Source organism: Herpailurus yagouaroundi, unplaced genomic scaffold, assembly GCF_014898765.1.
Source record: "Herpailurus yagouaroundi ecotype Mexico unplaced genomic scaffold, PumYag 140, whole genome shotgun sequence".
NCBI classification, from domain to species: Eukaryota; Metazoa; Chordata; class Mammalia; order Carnivora; family Felidae; genus Herpailurus; species Herpailurus yagouaroundi.
This window is the reverse complement of record NW_024412395.1, coordinates 96,090,069-96,109,483: the sequence shown is the minus strand read 5'-3', so window position 1 is coordinate 96,109,483 and position 19,415 is coordinate 96,090,069. Positions and strand designations below refer to the sequence as shown.

At 46.4% G+C, this 19,415-nt stretch overlaps 1 protein-coding gene across 5 annotated transcripts in view; it reads left to right on the top strand.

Moving 5' to 3' along the window:
* The window catches only part of NHEJ1 (non-homologous end joining factor 1), an 83,104-nt gene extending 77,686 nt beyond the window's left edge, over window positions 1-5,418 (top strand). For 3 of the 5 annotated variants that reach the window (XM_040476304.1, XM_040476305.1, XM_040476303.1), the window contains exons 6-8: window positions 3,647-3,764; window positions 4,361-4,479; window positions 4,896-5,418. In XM_040476304.1, the coding sequence (XP_040332238.1) occupies window positions 3,647-3,764; window positions 4,361-4,479; window positions 4,896-4,970 (312 nt within the window). In that variant the 3' untranslated portion in view covers window positions 4,971-5,418. The remainder of the gene's footprint in view (window positions 1-3,646; window positions 3,765-4,360; window positions 4,480-4,895) is intronic. The other 2 variants (XR_005790547.1, XM_040476306.1) reach the window with 1 other exon arrangement.
* Window positions 5,419-19,415: the final 13,997 nt, after the last annotated feature.

The following is a 19,415-nucleotide window of genomic DNA, read 5'->3' as shown; positions in this document are numbered from 1 at the left end:
ATTGAGGGATGGCCTCAGCCCCCTGAGGGTTCCAGGTGGGGCCAGCTTTTCAGGTAGAACGTCCGTTTTCTCTGCTCATTCCTTCCTTGTTCCCTGAGAGAGTGTGTTCCTGAGCTGGATGGGAGTTTAGGCAAGTGAACTGTGATGTGAGGCAAGAGAGCGTTGTGATCCTGGGAAAGGCTGTGTTGCCCTTTTGACTAAAATTCTGCTGTTTTGGGAGTAAGCAGGGTAGTCATTGTACGCACGGGCCCTAAAGCCCACCTCTCTGGGTTCTAATCCTGCTCCACTGCTTGCCAGTAGGCACCACCTCGGGAAAACGGGGTCATACTAGTGCCTGCCATGTTCATTCCTTCACAAATAGTTACTTTGTTTTTAACGTTTATTGATTTATTTTGAAAGAGAGAGAATGCCAGCGTAGGGATAGGCAGAGAGAGAAGGGGAGAGAGAGAGAGAATCCGAAGCGGCCTCCATGCTGTCAGTGCAGAGCCCGACACGGGGCTTGATCCCACGACCGTGAGATCATGCCCTGAGCTGAAATCAAGAACCAGAAGCTTAACTGACTGCACGGCTCAGGCGCCCCAACTCACAAGTCGTTATTGTTGTTCTAGGTACCAGGGAAACAGCAGTGAACAAGGCAAATGGGTTAATACATTGACAGTATCTAGCACATAGTAAATATGCAGCAAATGTACCCATATTCTCTTTGCAGTACTTTTCAGGGAATACTCAGGTGGGGTGACTTTTGACAACAGCTGCCGAGACCAGATGTCCCTGAGACAGGGAAGGATGGAAGAGGTTTAAGATACAGATTCTGTATTTGAACTTAGGTTCAGGACAGCACTGGCTTTAGTGGCCTTTCATTTTGACACTAAATGCAGGAGCTGGCTAAAAATCACCCTAGAAAATTTATGAGTCTGCTTAGTTCCATAGAAAGGGCAGGAGGGGGTGACATGGGACTGCCTAGATTCTGCCTAGCCCATTTGTACAGGCAGCACCGTGCCTAACAAGCTGTGTGTGGAGGACCCTTAAGAGAGGCCATCTTTCTTTTCTTTTTTTAAAGATTTATTTAGAGAGAGAGAGAGAGAGCACGTGCACACATGTGAGCGGGTGAGGGACAGAGAGAGAGAGGGAAAGAGAGAATTCCAAGCGTGGGAGCCTGAGACTGGGCTCGATCCCACAAACCTTGAGATCATGACCTGAGCCAAAATCAAGAGTCAGACGCTTAACTGACTGAGCCACCCAGGTGCCCTGAGAGCCCCCATTTCTTGAGCAGTCTGGAAACATGAGACATAAGGAAGGAGAACAGCTGTTGACCTCTCCACTGTCAGGGCTCTCTGGCTGTAGAGTAGAGGACGTTCTGCTGGAGGAGGTGGCTTGGGGAAGCTGACACTAAGACGGAGAGTGAGGCGAGGTAGAGGTGTGTGGCCTGATAGTTTGCCTTCCCTGTTTCAGTTTGTTCCTCAGGGCTGTTTTACTCCTGGGGTGATTATTGGCTAGAAGCAAAGTTTCAACTTAAGGCTCCTGATTCATTATCTGTGGTTTCCAGTGGAAGTCCAAGCCTGATATAGTCCTTAGGGAAATGGGATTGGAGTATAAATGTGTGTTACATTTCCTGGGCATCAACAAGTTTTCCAGCCACCACCCTACTCAGGGAAAGATAATCCTGACTGTGGTTCAGCAACTACTTCACTGCTTCTCCCACTTTCTTTCTTCCAGCCTTCTCCCATGGTGGGTTTTCAGAAACGAATGCCCTTATAGCACAGGGCAAGTGCCCTTGACACGAGATGTGGGTCGATCCAGGATGCTTGGATTGGTGCCCATGTGAGCTGCTGGCATAGCTTCCCTCAGAGACCTGCTAGCTTGGCTGGGACCATGACTATTTGCATGCACAGGGACAGGGGAAGTTACTCTGGGTCCTTTCCAAGATTCCGGAGTGCAGCCAGGCTTGGGACCACGGGATACCATGCTCCTTCATCTCGTTTTTATTGCCTTTCTTCCGTCTTCAGCCATTACTTCAACTCAGTTAAGCCAAGTGTATGAAACTTGAACTAGGCAAAGCATTTTCCTGTAGATGTAAATCCATGGTTCATTCACAAGGAAGGAAACAGAGTGTGATGATAGTGGTATTTCTCAACTTTTTTCTCATTATCACCTTGCTAAGGAACCTTTTTTAAATGTTTGTTTATTTATTTTTAAGGTGAGGACAGGGCTGGAGGGGCAGGGAGAGTGGGAGAGAAAGAATCCCAAGCAGGCTCCTCGAGTTCAGCACAGAGCCCCATGGGGGGCTCGATCCCAAGAACCGTTAGATCATGACCTGAGCTGAATTCAAGAGTTAGACACTCAACTGACTGAGCCACCCAGGCACCCCATAAGGAGCCTTTTAAGACACTTTTTTCTAATCACTTCCTCTCAAGAAATTTTAATCCACAGACATACCAAAATTCTGTTTATATATGGTATGTGTTATCTTTCATACTTTAAAATTTTTTTAATGTTTATTTATTTATTTATTTTGAGAGAAAGAGTGTGCACACACATGAGCAGGGGAGGGGCAGGGAGAGAGAGAGAGAGAGAGAGAGAGAGAGAGAGAGAGAGAGAGAATCACAAGCAGGCTCCATGCTGTCAACATAGAGCCCAACGTGAAGCTAGATCCCAACGAACAGTGAGATCACTACCTGAGCTGAAATTGAGAGTTGGACACGTAATGAACTGAGCCACCTAGGTGCCCTGATCTTTCATACTGGAAAAGAGTAAGATGTTTTTATGCCTCAAGAATCAATTTTCAGGGCACCTGGGTGGCTCAGTCGGTTAAGCATCTGACTTCCACTCAGGTCATGATCTCACATTTCGTGAGTTCAAGGCCCGCGTCGGGCTCTGTGCTGACAGCTCAGAGCCTGGACCCTGCTTTGGATTCTGTGTCTCCCTCTTTCTCTGCCTCTCTTTCTTTCTCTCTCTCTCTCAAAAATAAATAAACATTAAAAAAATTTTTTTTAAAGAATCAATTTTTCTCCCCTCCTGGGGGAACCCCATTTGTCGGTTCAGGGATTACAGTAAAGCACCATGGGATTGCAGTAAGGAATGTAAAATGGCAGGGAAGCCTCCAAAGCTTTGCAAAATTTAGTTCTCCCATCTCCTCTAACTGAACTTCACAGCTCCATAATTTATAGTCTTATCTCTCAGTCTGTCATTCCCATTCTGCTCTTTCTCCCCTTCCCTGGATTTCATCTTTTTTTCTCTCTCTAGTGTGGAATTGTAGGAGTGAATTTAAGTAAAACAGTCATCTGTACAGCTCAGAGACAATGTAGGGAAGATGATTTCCTAAAACCATCCTTTAAGAGGTCATCCCTTTGGGAGAAAGACCCCAGAGACCCATGGGTACCCCAGGGGTATTCATGGGAAAACATAATAGACTTTAAGTATCGGGGGAATTAAAGATATACATTTGGAGTTGCCTTTCAGAGGAGAGGAGCTCACAAGAGGTCTTATATTGTTCCCAACAATATATGGATATGGATGTCCTATACTGGATCTAACTTCCCTACATAAATTCTTTTGGGTTTGATGCCGTTTCTGCCAGTGGAGATATCAAACTCCTTTTCTCTGGCAATAGAGTACAACCAATGACAACATCTTCTCTCCCCTCTAGAAACTACCAGAGGCATGCCATGTAGGTGACGGAAGACCCTTTGTCATGCATTTACAGAATCTGTATGTAGCAGTCACCAGACAAGAGATCCAAGTGAGACAGGAGCATCAAGGCACTGGTGAGTAGCTCCGTAGCTGTGGAGGTTCTTGGTCTCCCTGGGGTTAGAGTTAAGGTATAGGTCTGTGCTGTCCAATATGGTAGTCATGATTTAAATTTAAACTAAAAATGAATAAATGAAATAAAATGAAAAATACATCTCCTCCTTTGGTGTAGCCACATTTCAGATGCTCAATAGCTACGTGTGGCCACATGTGGCCAGCAGCTACCAAGGCAGACAGTGAAGATGCAGACATTTCCATCACTGCAGAAACTTCTATTGGAACTGGTCTAGGTATTTGGAGAATTAGTGAGAGGACCAGGAGGAAGATTAATCTCTCTACCTGAGACATGGTAGGAAATGTCTATTGAAGAGCAGTTGGCTGTTTTGAGTCAAAGAAGCTCTTGTCCTACCTAGTTAAAGTGGGCCTGGGGAATCTTCAGAGTAGACACAGAGCTTTTCAAAAGTCAGCTGGAAGTTGGATTTGTGGCTACTTCTGTCTGTTTATATCTTAGTACTAAACCCTGGCCTTTATCAGAATGCTTGGTAAATGCTAATGCCTTCCTGGTAAGAAGAAGACATTTATCACTGTCTTCTCTTAATCTTTCTGATTTCAGGAGATCCTCAGCCCTCAAGCAGGACCTCCCCACAAGGAACTGAAAACCAACTTCTGAGCCAGCCAGAAGAGCCGGTCTCCTCAGCACCATCCCTCCCAGTGACTGAGAAAGACCCCACAGTGAGTCATGAACCTGTAGCCCCTGAGCCAGAGGCCCCGCGGCTGTCACCTAGTTGATGCTGCCTTAACAAATACTGGAGGGTATTTGTGACCAGGCCTCTAGATTATGGATTTCTATATGGAGAATCATGGTCTTGTGCATCTTACTTTGGTATTTCCTCTCTGCAATTCCTGTACTGACTGAGGGACCTTGACTCCTTCCCTCCCTTACCCCACTTCCAGTGATAGTCTATGAGGTTGTTCCCTGCGGGAGAAGGGATGTACACATTGCATAGGGTCTTGTGTCACATTCACGGCCCAGCACAGACTTCAGACCACCTGTGCCAGCCACTCATCCCACCCAGAGTCAGGGGAGCAACCTAACCTAAGTGGAACTGTTCGAAACCTCTATTAACTTGGATTCCTTTTCTTTCTAGGGTCCTTCAGGCCCTGTGAAGAGACCTCAGTTGTCAAAGGTCAAGAGGAAGAAGCTAAGGGGGCTCTTCAGTTAACCTGTCACTGTCTCAACTGCTGAGGATGGACCTGGAGAATAGTGCCCTAATGTCAGCCTAAAAGGCACTCCCATGGCAGGAGTATCTCTGACACAGAGTTATATAGTCTGAGGCCCCACTGTAGGGGCAAGATAACTGAAGTCCATGTTGAAAGGCATGGGTACTGTTGACCAAGGGAATCTTGGCTCTAGCCTGTTGGCCATTGGCCTTCCCTATCCGAGTGGAAGCCAGCTTCTGAGAATCCCATACCTTCCTCTCTTTTGTTAGAGGTTCTCCAGACCCAGGGTCCTACCATGGACTTTAGATACATAGGGCAAGCCAGCAAAAAGTCACAACATGCTCAGGAAGCCTATCTACCTTTCTTAAGAGTCTCTAGCCAGTCCCAGGTGCTCCTCAGAGACCTACTTCTCTCTTAAGCATGGAATAAAAAGTACTCACACCCCCCTGCTTTCGAGATTGCTTATTCTATGTAACACAACCAACCTATTTCACTTTACTGGGCCCCACCCATTGTTGTTTCTAGATGAAGTTTAGGCCCTCAATCTGCTCCTTCAGATTCTTCTCATGCTTCTCTCCGGTGGCCTACGCTAAGCCTCCATTTGGGAACTTTGATCTTGAGAACTCTTTCCGTGGTGGGCACAAGACAGAACAGATTGCTGCTGTTCTCCTTTGCCCAACTTCATATGGGGTGTTGTTTTGTTTTTCGTCTTTGTTTTTTTTTTTTTTGGTCTGTTTCCAAGGCATAGACAACAGACTAAACCACAATATGGGATTGAAATTATAAAGAGCTTCGAGCACAAGGGCCGAGGTAGTTTCCCACTGTAGTGGGAGAGAAAGGAATTTTATTCTCCCGTTCTTCATGCCACTTCAAATAACATGGTAACTAGAAGAACTCGAGAAGATAGGACAGCACGGAACAGGAATGGCCACAGAGTTCTCTGGGACAACTGAGTTGGCCTAGGGAATGAATAGTGCTTAGCAGGAAAAAAGGCAAAATTTGTATGAGATAGGAAGAATCTTAGTTAAAAAGTCCACTCTTTGGACAGATCTGGAAAGATTTAGCAGACCAGGATTGGCAAAGTCCCATGGCCTTTTCTGCTAGGTTTTCCTCTATGGGTAAGACCATCTGAAACATTATTTAGGAGAGACAGGAAGGAAAGTAGAACTCCGATGTTTACTGGGAGCTGTTAGGTAGAGGAAGGAATGGGGGCAAAACCCACAGGGGCCTTTTCGGGCTTATTTACTTATGATGGTCAAATGCCTCCTCATCCCCACGTCTTCTCTGTCTGGGATGGGTATTTCTGTCCTTATGTCAAGTCATGGGGAAGAGGACAATCCAAGCAATGATAAAGTAATAATAATTATAATAAGAACAGCAATAATAATAGGCAGCTAAAAGTTACTGAGCAGTTAATATATACTAAGTACTCTAATAACTACCTGGCATTGAATCCTCATAGCATCGTATGATGAAGATACTGTTAATCCATTAAGAAATACAGTCTTGAAATGATTAAGTGACTTATCAAAGGTCATTCAGCTAATAAGTAACAGCCAGCATTTGAACCCAGACTTCTGAGTTCTTCACTGCATCCATATGTACATTACAGAAAACGTTTCCAGGAAGGGTGTTAGGCCTTTTCTATCTTCCACTGTAACTGCCCTTCTCCTATGACCCTGCTTCCTTTCAATAGGATCTTGTAGTTCCCATCACCTCTTCATAGCCGGAGCCTTTCAGGACTCCAGGACTTCAGGACCCCCATGCTTTTACTGACTAGCCCAGTCTGAGAGCTCCACCGGGGCTCATTCCCAGTCACCGTTGATAACTCTTCACCTCCAGATCACAGTGCCCCACTGTCGTGACTGTCACTGATGCAAATTGGGGACTATGTAAAAACAATCTATCAGATGGCTCACTTTGTTCTTTACGGATTTTTTGGGCATAATTTAGATAGCCATATTTCAGCATCTGTAAGGTATGAGACCACATGGAAAATGGGAAGACTTGCCCCAGCAAGCTGGGAGAAAATAAGGGTTCTTCACCCTGGATAATCCCTCTGCCCTAAGACCATGGTCTCAAGAGCTTGTACTTTTAATCAGAGGGGAATCAGGGGTTTGTGAACCCCCTAAAATTGTAAGAAAAATTCTAAGAGCATAACTTTTCCATGTTCTCAAAAGAATGCATGACTTTTTTAAAAGGTTAAGTAAGAGTATGCCTAATGATCTCCCTGCCACTGCCCCCCTCTACCCCAAAGGTGGCAGCCTCCATGGGGATATTGCCTGAACACATCCTTAGAGAAACATTGCTCCCAGAGGGTCTGCTTCAGGTATTCTTGCCCCGAAGCTCTTGCCCCCCAGAACGAGGGGTGGTGTTTGAGAATCCCTGGGCAATACCAGGGAAATCCCTGCCTGGACAAATTGGCCTAGCCAGGCTGTATTCCAGCCCTGCCCCCTGGCTTGGGCCCCTCCCCGAGGCCCCCAGCCCGGCCCAACCCCCACCCCACATGCACATAAAAGGGTCGAATTCTCGTGGCTGCTCCATAAATTTTATTCCGTAAATATTAGTTTTCCCTGTGTTTAATAAAGCAGTGGCCCACCTCCCCGCCTACCCGCCCGCTCCCCGGGGCCGGGGCTGGGGCCAGGGCTGGCTGGTGGGAGAAGGGACTCTTTCAATTGCTTTGGAGTATTTTTAGAAAAAAAAATAATATAAGGTGGTTTACATGAGCAAGCCAGCAAACCAGGAGCGGGACTAGGGACCTCGAGGAAGTTCCTGCAGCAACTTGACCTAAAAATAGGGAAATAGCGCCACCTAGGCTGCAAGGCCTACTTGGCCGGGCTGGCTGGCTTCCCTCCCCCCACAGTCAGCTGGGACAGGCAAGCTCTTTGCTAGAAGGGAAATCATCCCTCAGCACTCCAGCTGAGCAGCATCTCCTTTAGTTAGCCCTTACTGAGGGCTTTCCCAGCAGCCTCTAAGGCAAAGTCCCAGCCGGCTCCTAGAAAAATCCCATGGGGATCATGCTCTCTTCTGCTATGGGTCAGCCAGTCTCCCAGATCAAGGAGTGCTTCCAAAAACTAGCAAAGTGATTGATAAGGAAGGAGGGAAGGAGCTTCTGGTCTCCATGTTCCTACTGAACCCCGAGGAGCTTGCCCTGGAATTCCTAGGGTGTAAGGTAGCAAAGAGAGAGTCTTGTGTTCCTACACTCCGGCCCAGGAAAGAATCTGTCCCCGTCAGACCAGGGTCCTTCCACAGGTCTGATGCAGTGCACCTACAGGGAACACTTGGGGGAAGGAATGAGGGTCAACTCTCCTGAATACTCAGTGCTACTGCTTCTTAATCTTATCGGGTGGTACATTTCTTGCCATCCTATTTCTTGCCTCCTTTTCTTGCCTTCCTATTCATTGAAAACTCCCATTTTCCCAGGCCCTTACCTCCCCTCGCCCTGGTCTGCTGGGAGATGAGCAGGAGTCTCGTGTGTCATTCTCTGGGGTTTCCAGAGAATGGGTTTCCAGCTGTACCCAACTGAGATGGCAGGAGGAAGGGGAACAGAAAAGGCAACAACTTAGTCTCGTTCTTGATATTGTCACTAGGGGCATCTCCTTCTCTCTAATCATTCTGTCCTTCATTGTCTTCTACTTACAAAACGGAAGATTTGCTCCAAAGAATATAGGGGAAACCTAAGATCCTCTTGATAACCCTTCCTCATGACGTGATAAAGTCATGTTACCAGTTCTGCCTACTCCCTCACTATTTGTGCTATTAATACTATCTGTGTTATATACACATTTCCTATGTGCTTTTTGTTTTCTCATCCTTTCATTAGATTATACTCTTTGAGAACAGGGTCAGTTTTTAACCCTAACTCAGAAAATATCACCGTGGTGGTATTATATTACCAAAGGGTGCAACTTGATGTTAACTGGGTTTTGATAGGATCAGGATGTTGCCTTGCCTTGCCTTGCCTTCCTTTCCCTTCCCTCTTTTCTTTTTTCAAGTAAATTTCTACACCCAATGTGGAGCTCGAACTCACAACTCCAAGATGAAGAGTTGCATTCTCTATGGACTGAACCAGCCAGGAGCCCCAGGATGTATGCTTTTCTAAGCTCTGTCCTGAAGTATTTTCTCTATTCTAGTTTCCCTGATGCAGAAACTGTTCAAAAGGAGAGGTGACCTTACTATGGGAGGCCTCCAGATTCAGAGCCCACGACCCTGGGTTCCTAGTCCTTGTTATCAACTTCAGCAAATGCGTGGGCTCACCGAATTGCAATGGGTTATGCTGGGCACTCAGTTACAGAGAGGAATGCCAGAAGGGAAGGGAGCCCCACTTTGAAGGGAGAGCTTTCCCTAACTGCCATGACCTTCTGGGAACTGCTACCAGTTATTCTTGCTGTGTGTTCCTTATTGCTCTATTTTTCCCCCCTGTTCTGTCGGACAGGGCCCCAGAAGATCCCATCCTGTGGGGAAACCTCCAGACAGGGAGAGTATGAGGTAGCTTGTGTGTGTGTGTGTGTGTGTGTGTGTGTGTGTGTGTGTGTGTGAGGAGACCTGGGAATCCTTCACTACTTGACCTAGAAGCCCATCTATCCTCCGTCTTTCATCCCAGACCCTTGGAGGAATACTTTTCCATCTCCTGAGACTTTGTTTTATGGTGGTCCCTTATGCTTCTCCTCAATTCTGGTGTCATGTTACTTTGCCCTGGCACAAGGGGAAGTCATCAGGTGGCACCAAAGCATTCCAGCAAAGGCTTGATCATTCTTCCAAGCTGTTAACTCCTACCTGCCCTCAGTTCCTCTATCCTGAAACCCAGCAGCTTCTGCTGTGCTTCCTACACTCCTGGACCCTTTGAATGGCTGTTAGCCTCTCAGCACCTAACTCTCATGGGTTCCTGAGAGTCTGGGCCAGCTTAGGGGAACCCGGAAGAGGCACTGGAAGGACTCCAGGGTGTGGGGAGCACACAGCCATTGACTCACCTGGGAAGATTGTGCCAGGATTACTTGTCCTGCTGGGCCAAGGGCCAGGAGTTAAAGGAGCATACAGCACCACACTCTTCCTCCCCTTACTTGGGGGCCCAAAACAGAAGCAGGGTTAGAATTGGGGAGTAGGGCTTGGGGGCTTCTGTGAGTCCCTTCTGAAATCTGGGTGTTATATTTACTTTTTCATATTGGCAGCTGGAAGGGGAAGCCCATCCCAGCTCGGCATTGTTGTCTAACATGGTTAATCAGATCCTATAATCCTGCTGTGGAAATATTGGGCCTCACTCAAAACAATAGAGACCAAGAATATTGTGGTTAAACTTCAACCAACTGCCTCCCTGGCCTGTTTGCCTAACCCCTACCCCCCTCTCCCAGGCCAGAGTCCTCCTTGCTTTATGGACCCCTGATAGGATCGACAGCCGGTCAGAAATCGGTGACAGGAGAAGAGAGAATGGAGTAGGAGAAGGGTAATCCTCCTGACTAGCCCTCCATCCTGTTCTTCCCCTCCCACCCAGGCCTTGAAGGGTGAGCAGGGTGGTGAGCAGAGTTGGAGCTAGGGTGGGGGGGAAGCCCTGCAGGGTCTGGGTCTAGGGTCAGGGGTCAAGAGCAGTACTGTTGGGGGTCCTGGGAGGGGGTAAAGAGATCCCATATTCAAGACAAAAAGACGGCTGCCACATGAGGAGGAAAGACTGCCAGTTTCATTTATGACTGCTGCCTGGCACTACCAGAACACAGAGCAAAACCAGTGGGTCCTTGTCGTGTATGGAAGGATCAGGGAGGCCCCGGGTGCGGGAAGAGGAATTGGTAACAAGTATGTCTGTTTCACTAGTAACTTGATATAACAGCAATGTAAATAGTAATAGTCTGATGATGTATGGAGGTGACACTGATACCCCAACTTGAGTGGTTGTCTGCCACTCAGAAACGTTGCCCTTCACGTTGCTGTCTTTAATAAGTACCAGTTCAGTGTGGCAGGATAATTTACACGATTAGAAGAGTAGAACAGAGGGAACAGGTAACCCGTACAATGGCATTTGGAATCAAAAAGAAGACGGAGTGTCTGGATTGTGCTAAAGGGAAAACTAGCAGAGTGATACATTCAGCAAAAGGCAGAGGACGTTCCTCTTGCAGACACTAGAGCACCTGGCTGGAGAAACGGCCAACTGCGAGTTCGTACTTGGCCGTCATGCACCCAGGGTGCACTGGGCACGAGTCACAGCCACCCTGCTTACAGAGGTGTCACCAGGGAGGTGAAGTACAGGGAGGCCCCAGCTCCAGCACCTTGGACTATTGAACGGTCAAAGTGTATGTGCATTTTTAGGATTTGAAGAATGAAAACAGAACCGTGCCAAATGAAACTATATTTAATCTACTCACGTAGGGTGAGGGTGAAGCAATACCGGAGAGCATTTGCTGTTTCTCACCGATGGTGCCATGTGATAATTCAGGGATGGCCATGGCTCCTGTGGGTCAGTCACCAAAACCATTTTGGTTTTTTTAATTTTTATTATTTTTTAAAGTTTATTTATTTTTGACAGAGAGAGAGAGAGAGAGAGAGACAGAGCATGAGTGGGGGAGGGGCAGAGAGAGGGAGACACAGAATCTGAAGCAGGTTCCAGGCTCTGAGTTGTCAGCACAGAGCTCGACGAGGGGCTCAAACTCACAGACCGCAAGATCATGACCTGAGCCGAAGTTGGATGCTCAACCGACTGAGCCACCTAGGCGCCCCTCACCAAAACCATTTTGAAGCAGAAACCACTTGATGGAAGCTGACCTTACCACCAGAAAGACATCTGGAAAATAGTTCTTGGGAATGAGAATCTAAGACATACGTAAGCTTCTGGATAAGAATCTTAAAAACACCTTAATGGCCATCATCAAATGGAGTTGAAGCAGGTTATGAAATGGATGTCAAAATGATCTGAAGATGATGGGAAACATTTCGACGGTTGAGTAACTTGGACAACCAGTGCGGGAAGAATTCAATGGCAAGAAAGATCCCTAATGGAAGCTCCAGAAAATTCTGACCAGGAAGGGGGATGTAAGGAGCCAGGTTGGTGGGTTAAACCTTGTGCTGTACATAGACTGGAACTATAAATGGGGAAGTCCAACAGGGAAGCTTCAGATCATCACAAAGGAATTCAAAGAAAGGCACAGGTTTGTAGGAAATGTGTCAGGAGTGAAACAGAAAAACCCATATCCAACAAGAAACAAATACAATTAAATGTGATTTAATTCAAATCCTGTACATCAGCACCCCCACCAACAGGGCCACGAAGACATATCTTCTGTTTTCAAGAAGTCTGCACTCCCAAGATGATAGTTAAAAGATAGATTTTTTTTCCCCAACTGTATAAAGTAGAAAGCGAGAGCCATGCCTATGTCTGTTTTAAAAAGTTTAAAAGAATCCTATGTATAAATACTGTTTTGTTCCCTGATTTTATTTTTACTTGACTATGTTGTGTCCATATCTACATGTCAAACACAAATCTCTTTAAAGGGCAAATTATCTTCATTATGAGCTATATAAAAAGTTTGAAAATCATACTCGTGGTCAGCAAGCAGAAAGCCAACCTATTCCATTTTCCCCAGCTTCGTCTTCCATCATACTCGTCTCTTTGCTATTTCTTTAATATGCAAGTACGTTAGGCCTTTGCTCTATGCCTTTTTCTCTGCCCAGAATGTTCTTTCCCTAGATATCCTCTTGGTTGAAGACCTCACCTCTTTCAGGTCTTGGCTCAAGTCACACCTCAATGAGATCTCCACTCACCGCCCCACTTACCAGAACCTGCCTCCCAGCCTCACACCCTCCCCGCAAGGTGGCTGCCCTCCCAATCCTTTCCTTCCCTTTTTTACAGTTTGTGCTCATAGGGCTTCGGGTCCCCTTCTAACACATTATGCATTTTCCTGATTTTTACATTATCTTTAATTGGTCTCCCTAATGCCTCCCCACTAGACTAAAGCTCCATCAGGGCAGGAATCTTTTTTTTTTGTTTTTCGGGTTCTGTCACATCCCACGAATCTTGTGCAGTGTTTGGCACTTAATAGGTGCTCAAAAATATTTGTGAGTGTATATATGAAGAAAGAGGATCACACACACACACACACACACACACACACACACACCCTCCACACTGGCAGTATCTTGAAGCGATTTTAGAAATTTGTAGACACAAGTTACTGTAATATTTTTTGTTTACAGCAACCAGTAGTAAGGCAAGAGTGGTGGTTAAATGCCATTTTGTTAGCTAGGACCATAATGGAATGATGTCATTTTGCAGAAACTAAGAATACAAGTTATTAAAAGTAAGGGACAGGATACCTTCTTGCTTTCTTTGGCTATACATCCCCAGCATCCTTAGGATGCTATATGTACCAAGAGAGACTGGTTAGAGGGGGTGGGTGGACCAATCCAGACCCTGTTACAGAAAGCCGAGGAGCATGGTTTGAGTATTAAAGATTAGTACCCTCCCCTTTACTGACCATTCATTGAACTTGTATTTTCCAAGACTCTCTTTAAGCAACTAATTTCTTTCCTAATAGAGATGCTGGGGTGGAAATAAAGCGCATTAGTATTAGTAAACATGTTAGTAACCATACACAAAAAATATATTTGTATATATGTCTTTTTGTCTATAAGAGTTTCCCACAATCTTTAGTTTCTGATTTGAGGGCAAAAACTCTTCTATGTAACAATCTGGCTACTTTTTCCTACCTTTTCAAAGTCGTCAAAACAAGATCTTTAATGCCTGAATCTCTCTGAAGTGCCTCGTAATGAGCTTATTGTTAGGGCAAGGTAACTTGACATTCCCATTTCTAATCAATAGCCAGCTTTCAAAGCATTTGAGTGGCTCTAATTGGATCTCCAAATGTGTTCTGGACTAATCTGAGGCTTGAAAGACAGCCTGCTTCCATTTCTGAATATGGGCCAAATTTGGTGGAGTTGCTAACCTCTTAAAAAAATCAACAGAGGGAAATCTGGCTGGCTCAGTTGGTGGAATGTGAGACTCTTGATCTTGGGATTGTGAGTTCAACCCCCACATTGAGCATAGAGCCTACTTTAAAAAAATAAAGAATTAAAAAATCAACAGTAGAGAGTCACCTAGGTGGCTCAGTCAGTTGAGCATCCAACTCTTGATTTCGGCTCAGGTCACGATCTCATGGGATTGAGCCCTGTGTCAGGCTCTGTGCTGAGTGTGGAGCCTGCTTGGGATTCTCTCTCTCTCTCTCTATCTCTCTCTCTCTCTCTCTCTCTCTCTCTCTCTCAAAAATCAACAGTAGAAGTGAGAGTGATCGCAACCAGCTGGGGAAATGGTAAATTAAAGAGTATGAGGTCTTAAAAATCCAAGATGAAAGTAACAAAAGAGTCCCCTAGATTTGGAGAGAAAATGAGTGACCTGAACAGAGGTCAGCAACCCAGCACGCTTGCTCTAGGAATCACTTACAAAGAAATGGGGTCATTATGGAATCAAAATGGCCTGGATTCCAACTCTAACTTGCTCACTTACAAGCTCTGAACCTCAGTTCCTCATCCATAAAGTGAAAATAATGGTGTCAATTTCATAAGGCTTTTGTGAAGGTTACATCAGATAACACTGGGGTTTCCCCCTTTACTAGATCATCCAGGTTGGGTTTTCATTATCACTGGCGCCATCATCTTTGCTTGGGCCACTGCCCGTCACTGAGAATCCCCTTCATTCTTTTCAGGCATTCCTTTCCCTCCTTCAAAACTGATTTCTTCCAAGAGGTCTAACCCCATCATCAGATGGAATTGAAGCACGTATGAAACAGATGTCAAAATGACCTAAAGATGGGGGCATCTTGGTGGCTTAGTCAGTTAATTGTCCAACTCTTGATTTGGGCTCAGGTCAAGATCTCCAGGTTCATGAGTTTGAGCCCCATGTTGGGCTCTGCGTTGACTGTCCGGAGACTACTTGGGATTTTCTCTCTCTCTTCCTCTCTCTCTGCCCCTCCCCCTTTCCCTCTGAAAGTAAACCAATAAACTTAAAAAAAAATCTAAAGATGATGGGAAATATTTCAACAGTTAAGTAACTTGACAACTAATGGGAACAATTCAATGGGAAGAAAGATCCCAGGCTAATCTCTTCTTAATTCCATATCCTTCTAGGCCAAGTTCATCTTATCTACTAACCTATCTAGCTTACTATATATGCATTATTCTGTACTCACTCATAAATGGCATTCACAGCTTTGCAACTGTCTTTTATTTTCATGATTTATTTTTAAGGTTAAATAGTGAATTTCTTGAGGACAACAACTGTGTTTTTTTACTTTCTGTTTGTATTCTCTATCCTTACGCACCTATCACACTACTGTTCACAAGATAGATGCTCACTAATAGAAAGGATCCTCCTAATCCCACTACTGTCTTGGGGCACACATGTATGAGCAACCTGTTGTATATTATTCCCCCGAGACGGGTGATAGGAATCATAGAACCACTGCTGCTAGTGAGCCCAGTGGAGGATAAAAAACAAATTACACATAAGCTTTGTACTTCACAGCTTATATTTTTAACCCTCGCAACAACCCTATGAGGTAAGTGATAATATTTTCGCCTTATAGATGAGAAAACTAAAATTTAGAGAAGTCAAGTGACTTGCCCAAGGCCACAAAGGTAGAAGGTATCAAAGACCATGTTCAGGCGTAGATCTGACAACTCCAGGCCTAGAGCTCTTTCTATGAGCCAAGGCTGCTGTGCTCCGAGTCATTGGAAGATATTTGGCTAACTGCATTCCAGCAACCTGTCTGGTTGTGGCTCAGCACCCATGGATTTAGAGCAGGACTGATCTGGCCAAGTGGCAGGATAAAGAGAAAAAAGATTAGTTGATTACAGAAGTATGGACCAGCACAGTATGTATGCATGTATTTGTCTGTAGGTATACACATATCTGTATACACATGCACACACATATGAATATATGACTATAAGTACACTTTATTTGAACTATGTAGTGTTCAAATCAAGATTGAGTAAATATACTAACATAGTAGTCTAATAAACAGATATTTAATGATCAGGTTCTATGGTATATTTTCTTCCCCCCATTTCCTTTCCACCTATTTTTCCAACGTTTACTCTAGTGTGCAAAAGCTGAATCATATTATCTAAAGAAATAGATCTTACTTTGTTCTCTTCAAAATAGAGATGATTGAGGGTAGAAGGGGTCTAGAGGTGGGAGAAGAAAAGTGATTTTACCAAGAGGCCCAGGACTCAGATGTCAGGTGCCCACCCCCCCCCCACCGATCAGACTCTATCACTGCTGCTCAAACTCCAGGCCATTGGTGCTCCCAGAGTGGCACACCTCAGTTCTCCAGGTTTACTGCCGCAGGAGCCTGGAAGTGACTAGAAAAAGAACTAGGCTTTGTTTTATAGGTCTAATGGATTAGCCCAGCTCAAAATCTACCCTACAGCTACTGAACAGCTAAGAATATAGGCAGGCAAGAAATGACCCAAGATTTCAGGCCCCAATTTGGATTCAAAATGCTCCAGGGTCACTGCCCTGGAAATTATGATGCTTCCAGTTCTGCCCTCTTCTCCCCCTTCCTGCACTGAATGAGACTGGACTCACGCAGATCTAAATCTGAGATTCAGATCTTGAACCATCAGGTGTCCTGAGGGGGAAAAAAAAGTATAAGTTTGGAATGAAAAAGCTCCAGAGTTCAAATCTTGACTGGGGGACCACAGGCAAGTTACTGTACTCGTACAGCCTTGGAGTTGTAGATTTGTAAAATGAGAATAGTAATTGCTGTGTACAGAGGGTTATTGTGAAGATTGTACTAAGTGCTTAAAGTACCTGTTATAGAGGAAAGACTTCATAAGTATTATGTTCTGCTCCCAGAACACACCCTGATCACTGCTCCAAACTTAGCCAGGCCCAGGAGGGGCTAGACTTGGTGGAGCGCTATCTAAACCAACGAGGTCACACTGCTGTCGGACCACCCCTGATGCCAAGCGGTCTTAGCACTGCTCTGATGCTGATTTGACACGGATCAGATCTTTACCAGAGATTTGCATTCAACGGGATCACAGTTTAAGAAGAGAAATGAGAGAAAGAATGGCAACGTTAATAAATGGTTACAAGTTAGAGCCCCTAAAATAATCTTAAATTGTCTTTTACTCGGAGAAAAGAAGATTGAAAGTGAATTTAAAGAACTCTTCAGGACTGTGCACATGGGATAATAAGCAGGATAATTACCCTAATTTCTAAGACCAGAAGAAGAGGAAAGGAGTCGAATTTGCATTAAGAGGGAGGAAGAAAGACTGAAATTAAGGCAAAACTTCTCTAGAAGATTATTATAACACACTGCAATAGATGACCCTGGGAACCTATGGGATTATCTTCTTTTGAGCTCCCTAAGAAGAGCCCTCCCCTCCCCCATTTGTCTGGATTGGGAGAGGCACTGACCTGGTCTGCTCCAGAAATCTGAGCAGTAGAGAGGGAGGCGGGTGGGGAATAGTGCCGGAATAGTTTTTGAACCCTGGAAAAGGTACCTTAAAGCTCTTTGAGAGCTCAAGGAAAAGAAACAATGTTGGAGAGACCTGTGACTGGGAGACATGGAATTCAAATACTGAGGAAGGAAGAGACCCAAAGTGGAGAACATGGGGGGCAGGATGGTAGGGGGGCGGGGAGGAAAAAAGAAACAATCCACTGTGTTTCCAAGTGACATGCCACACTCTCCTCCTGGTGGCATCATCCTAACTTCCTTTCTGTGGGCGTCAGTTGCCTTTTCTGTAAACGAAGTGCTTGGATTAAGCACTATCATAGGTCCCCATCTAATTCCGAACTTATGTTCACAAAATCGATCCAGAGAAAACGTGAGGACATCTGTGAAAAGCCACCACAGCTCAAAACCCAGGAAAAAGGGCCAATGAACCGATGCATAGGTGAGAGCTGGGGCTCTGGGGTCAGACCCCCGTAGAGGGTAGAGGATTTGAATTTTCTCTCTGCTCCCCAGCCAGAAGCTAGTTGTTTATCTTCTCTGAGCTTCAAAATCTTCATTTGTAAAATGGGAATGAGAGCTCAACTGAGGTTGTGAGTTTGAATTAGATAATGCAAGTAGCATACTTAGTATAATCATATGGAAGAGCTCCCATGTACCAGGCACGTAAGAATCAACAAAGTGGTACTTAACTGGGTCAGTATTCTTGGAATGAAAAAAATGTTTAAATCTTTCTATTTCTCATTCTTTTATTTCTATCTGTATTGAATCGGTAGACTATACTGCGACCAAATCATATAATTTGTTGTGATGGCGGCATTTGTTTTCAACATCCTTGCCCTTTCTTGTTTTAGCAGAATAAATCCTAATTCATTCAGCTTTCCTGAGTGGCATATCAAAATAAACACACCGTCCGTGTTTACTTCTCTAGCTGCCTCTACGTATTCTCTATGGTTTTGAATTTGTAAAGTAGAATTAACAGAGGAATTGTGTAGCAGCCCTTGCACGCCAGCAGCTGTGAGTCGTTGTTGCGGTTCTCAGCAAGCCCCTGCCCCCCCCAACCCCAGACCCGCGCTGCCGGGTCTTTAACGTGGTCAGTTCCTCCAGCGGATGTCATCATTTAGCGGCTCTTCTCCATACCTTGGCCCATCCCTTTGTAACTTCATTTTGCTCTTTTTTAATAGTGTTTCCAACTCAAAAGAAAACACAAAACCCACCAAAAAGCCCGATTTGACTCTTCATGAGGCTGGGTGCCCCACTCCCAGCTTCACACCCGGTGGCCGTGGGATGTGCACCGGGTTGATACAGAATTCAGTCCACCACGCTGAGAGGGCGCGTCTCCCGGGCCAGGGTGGGGCACCAGGTTAGGGGCGGCCTCCCGTCTTCTGGCTTTACTTCCCCGCAGGGGACACCGTAGGCGGCTGTGCGGTCCGGCCACTGCCCCCCGCCCCTCGCGTCCGGCCGCGCCGTGGGTTGCGGTCTCTGTGGGGGTGGCAGCTCCTGTCCGGGAGGTTTGCGCCTGGCGGGGCACCCCGGAGCCGCGGGGAGCCCAGAGGCGAGGCCCAGGCGGGGTGGGGCGCGTCCGGGCGGGGAGGGCGAACTCAGGCAGTGCAGGGGGCGCCGAGGGCAGCGGGCGGGCGGACGCGGCGGAGGAGCGAGCGGGACGAGGGCTGGCTGGTGCCGGGGCCGCCCGCCCGAGGGGGAGGAGGCTGTGCCGCCCTTGCTGCAGGTTCGCTGTCGAGCGCACAGGAGGCAGGGACATGGGTAGGGTGCGGTCTGCGCGGGGCCCGAGCCCGGATCTCTTCCATTTCCCCTCTCACTCGGCCCCGAGCTGCGCCGCAGACGGCAGCAGCTCCCGCTCAGCCAGAACTGCGGGCCGCCGGGCTGGGCTGGGCTGGCCGGGCCGGCGGGCTGGCGGGCCCCGCGGTTAGCACCCCGGCCCGGCGGTCAGGCGGCTCTGGCGGAGCGGGAGCTGCTGCCGTCTGCGGCGCAGCTCGGGGCCGAGTGAGA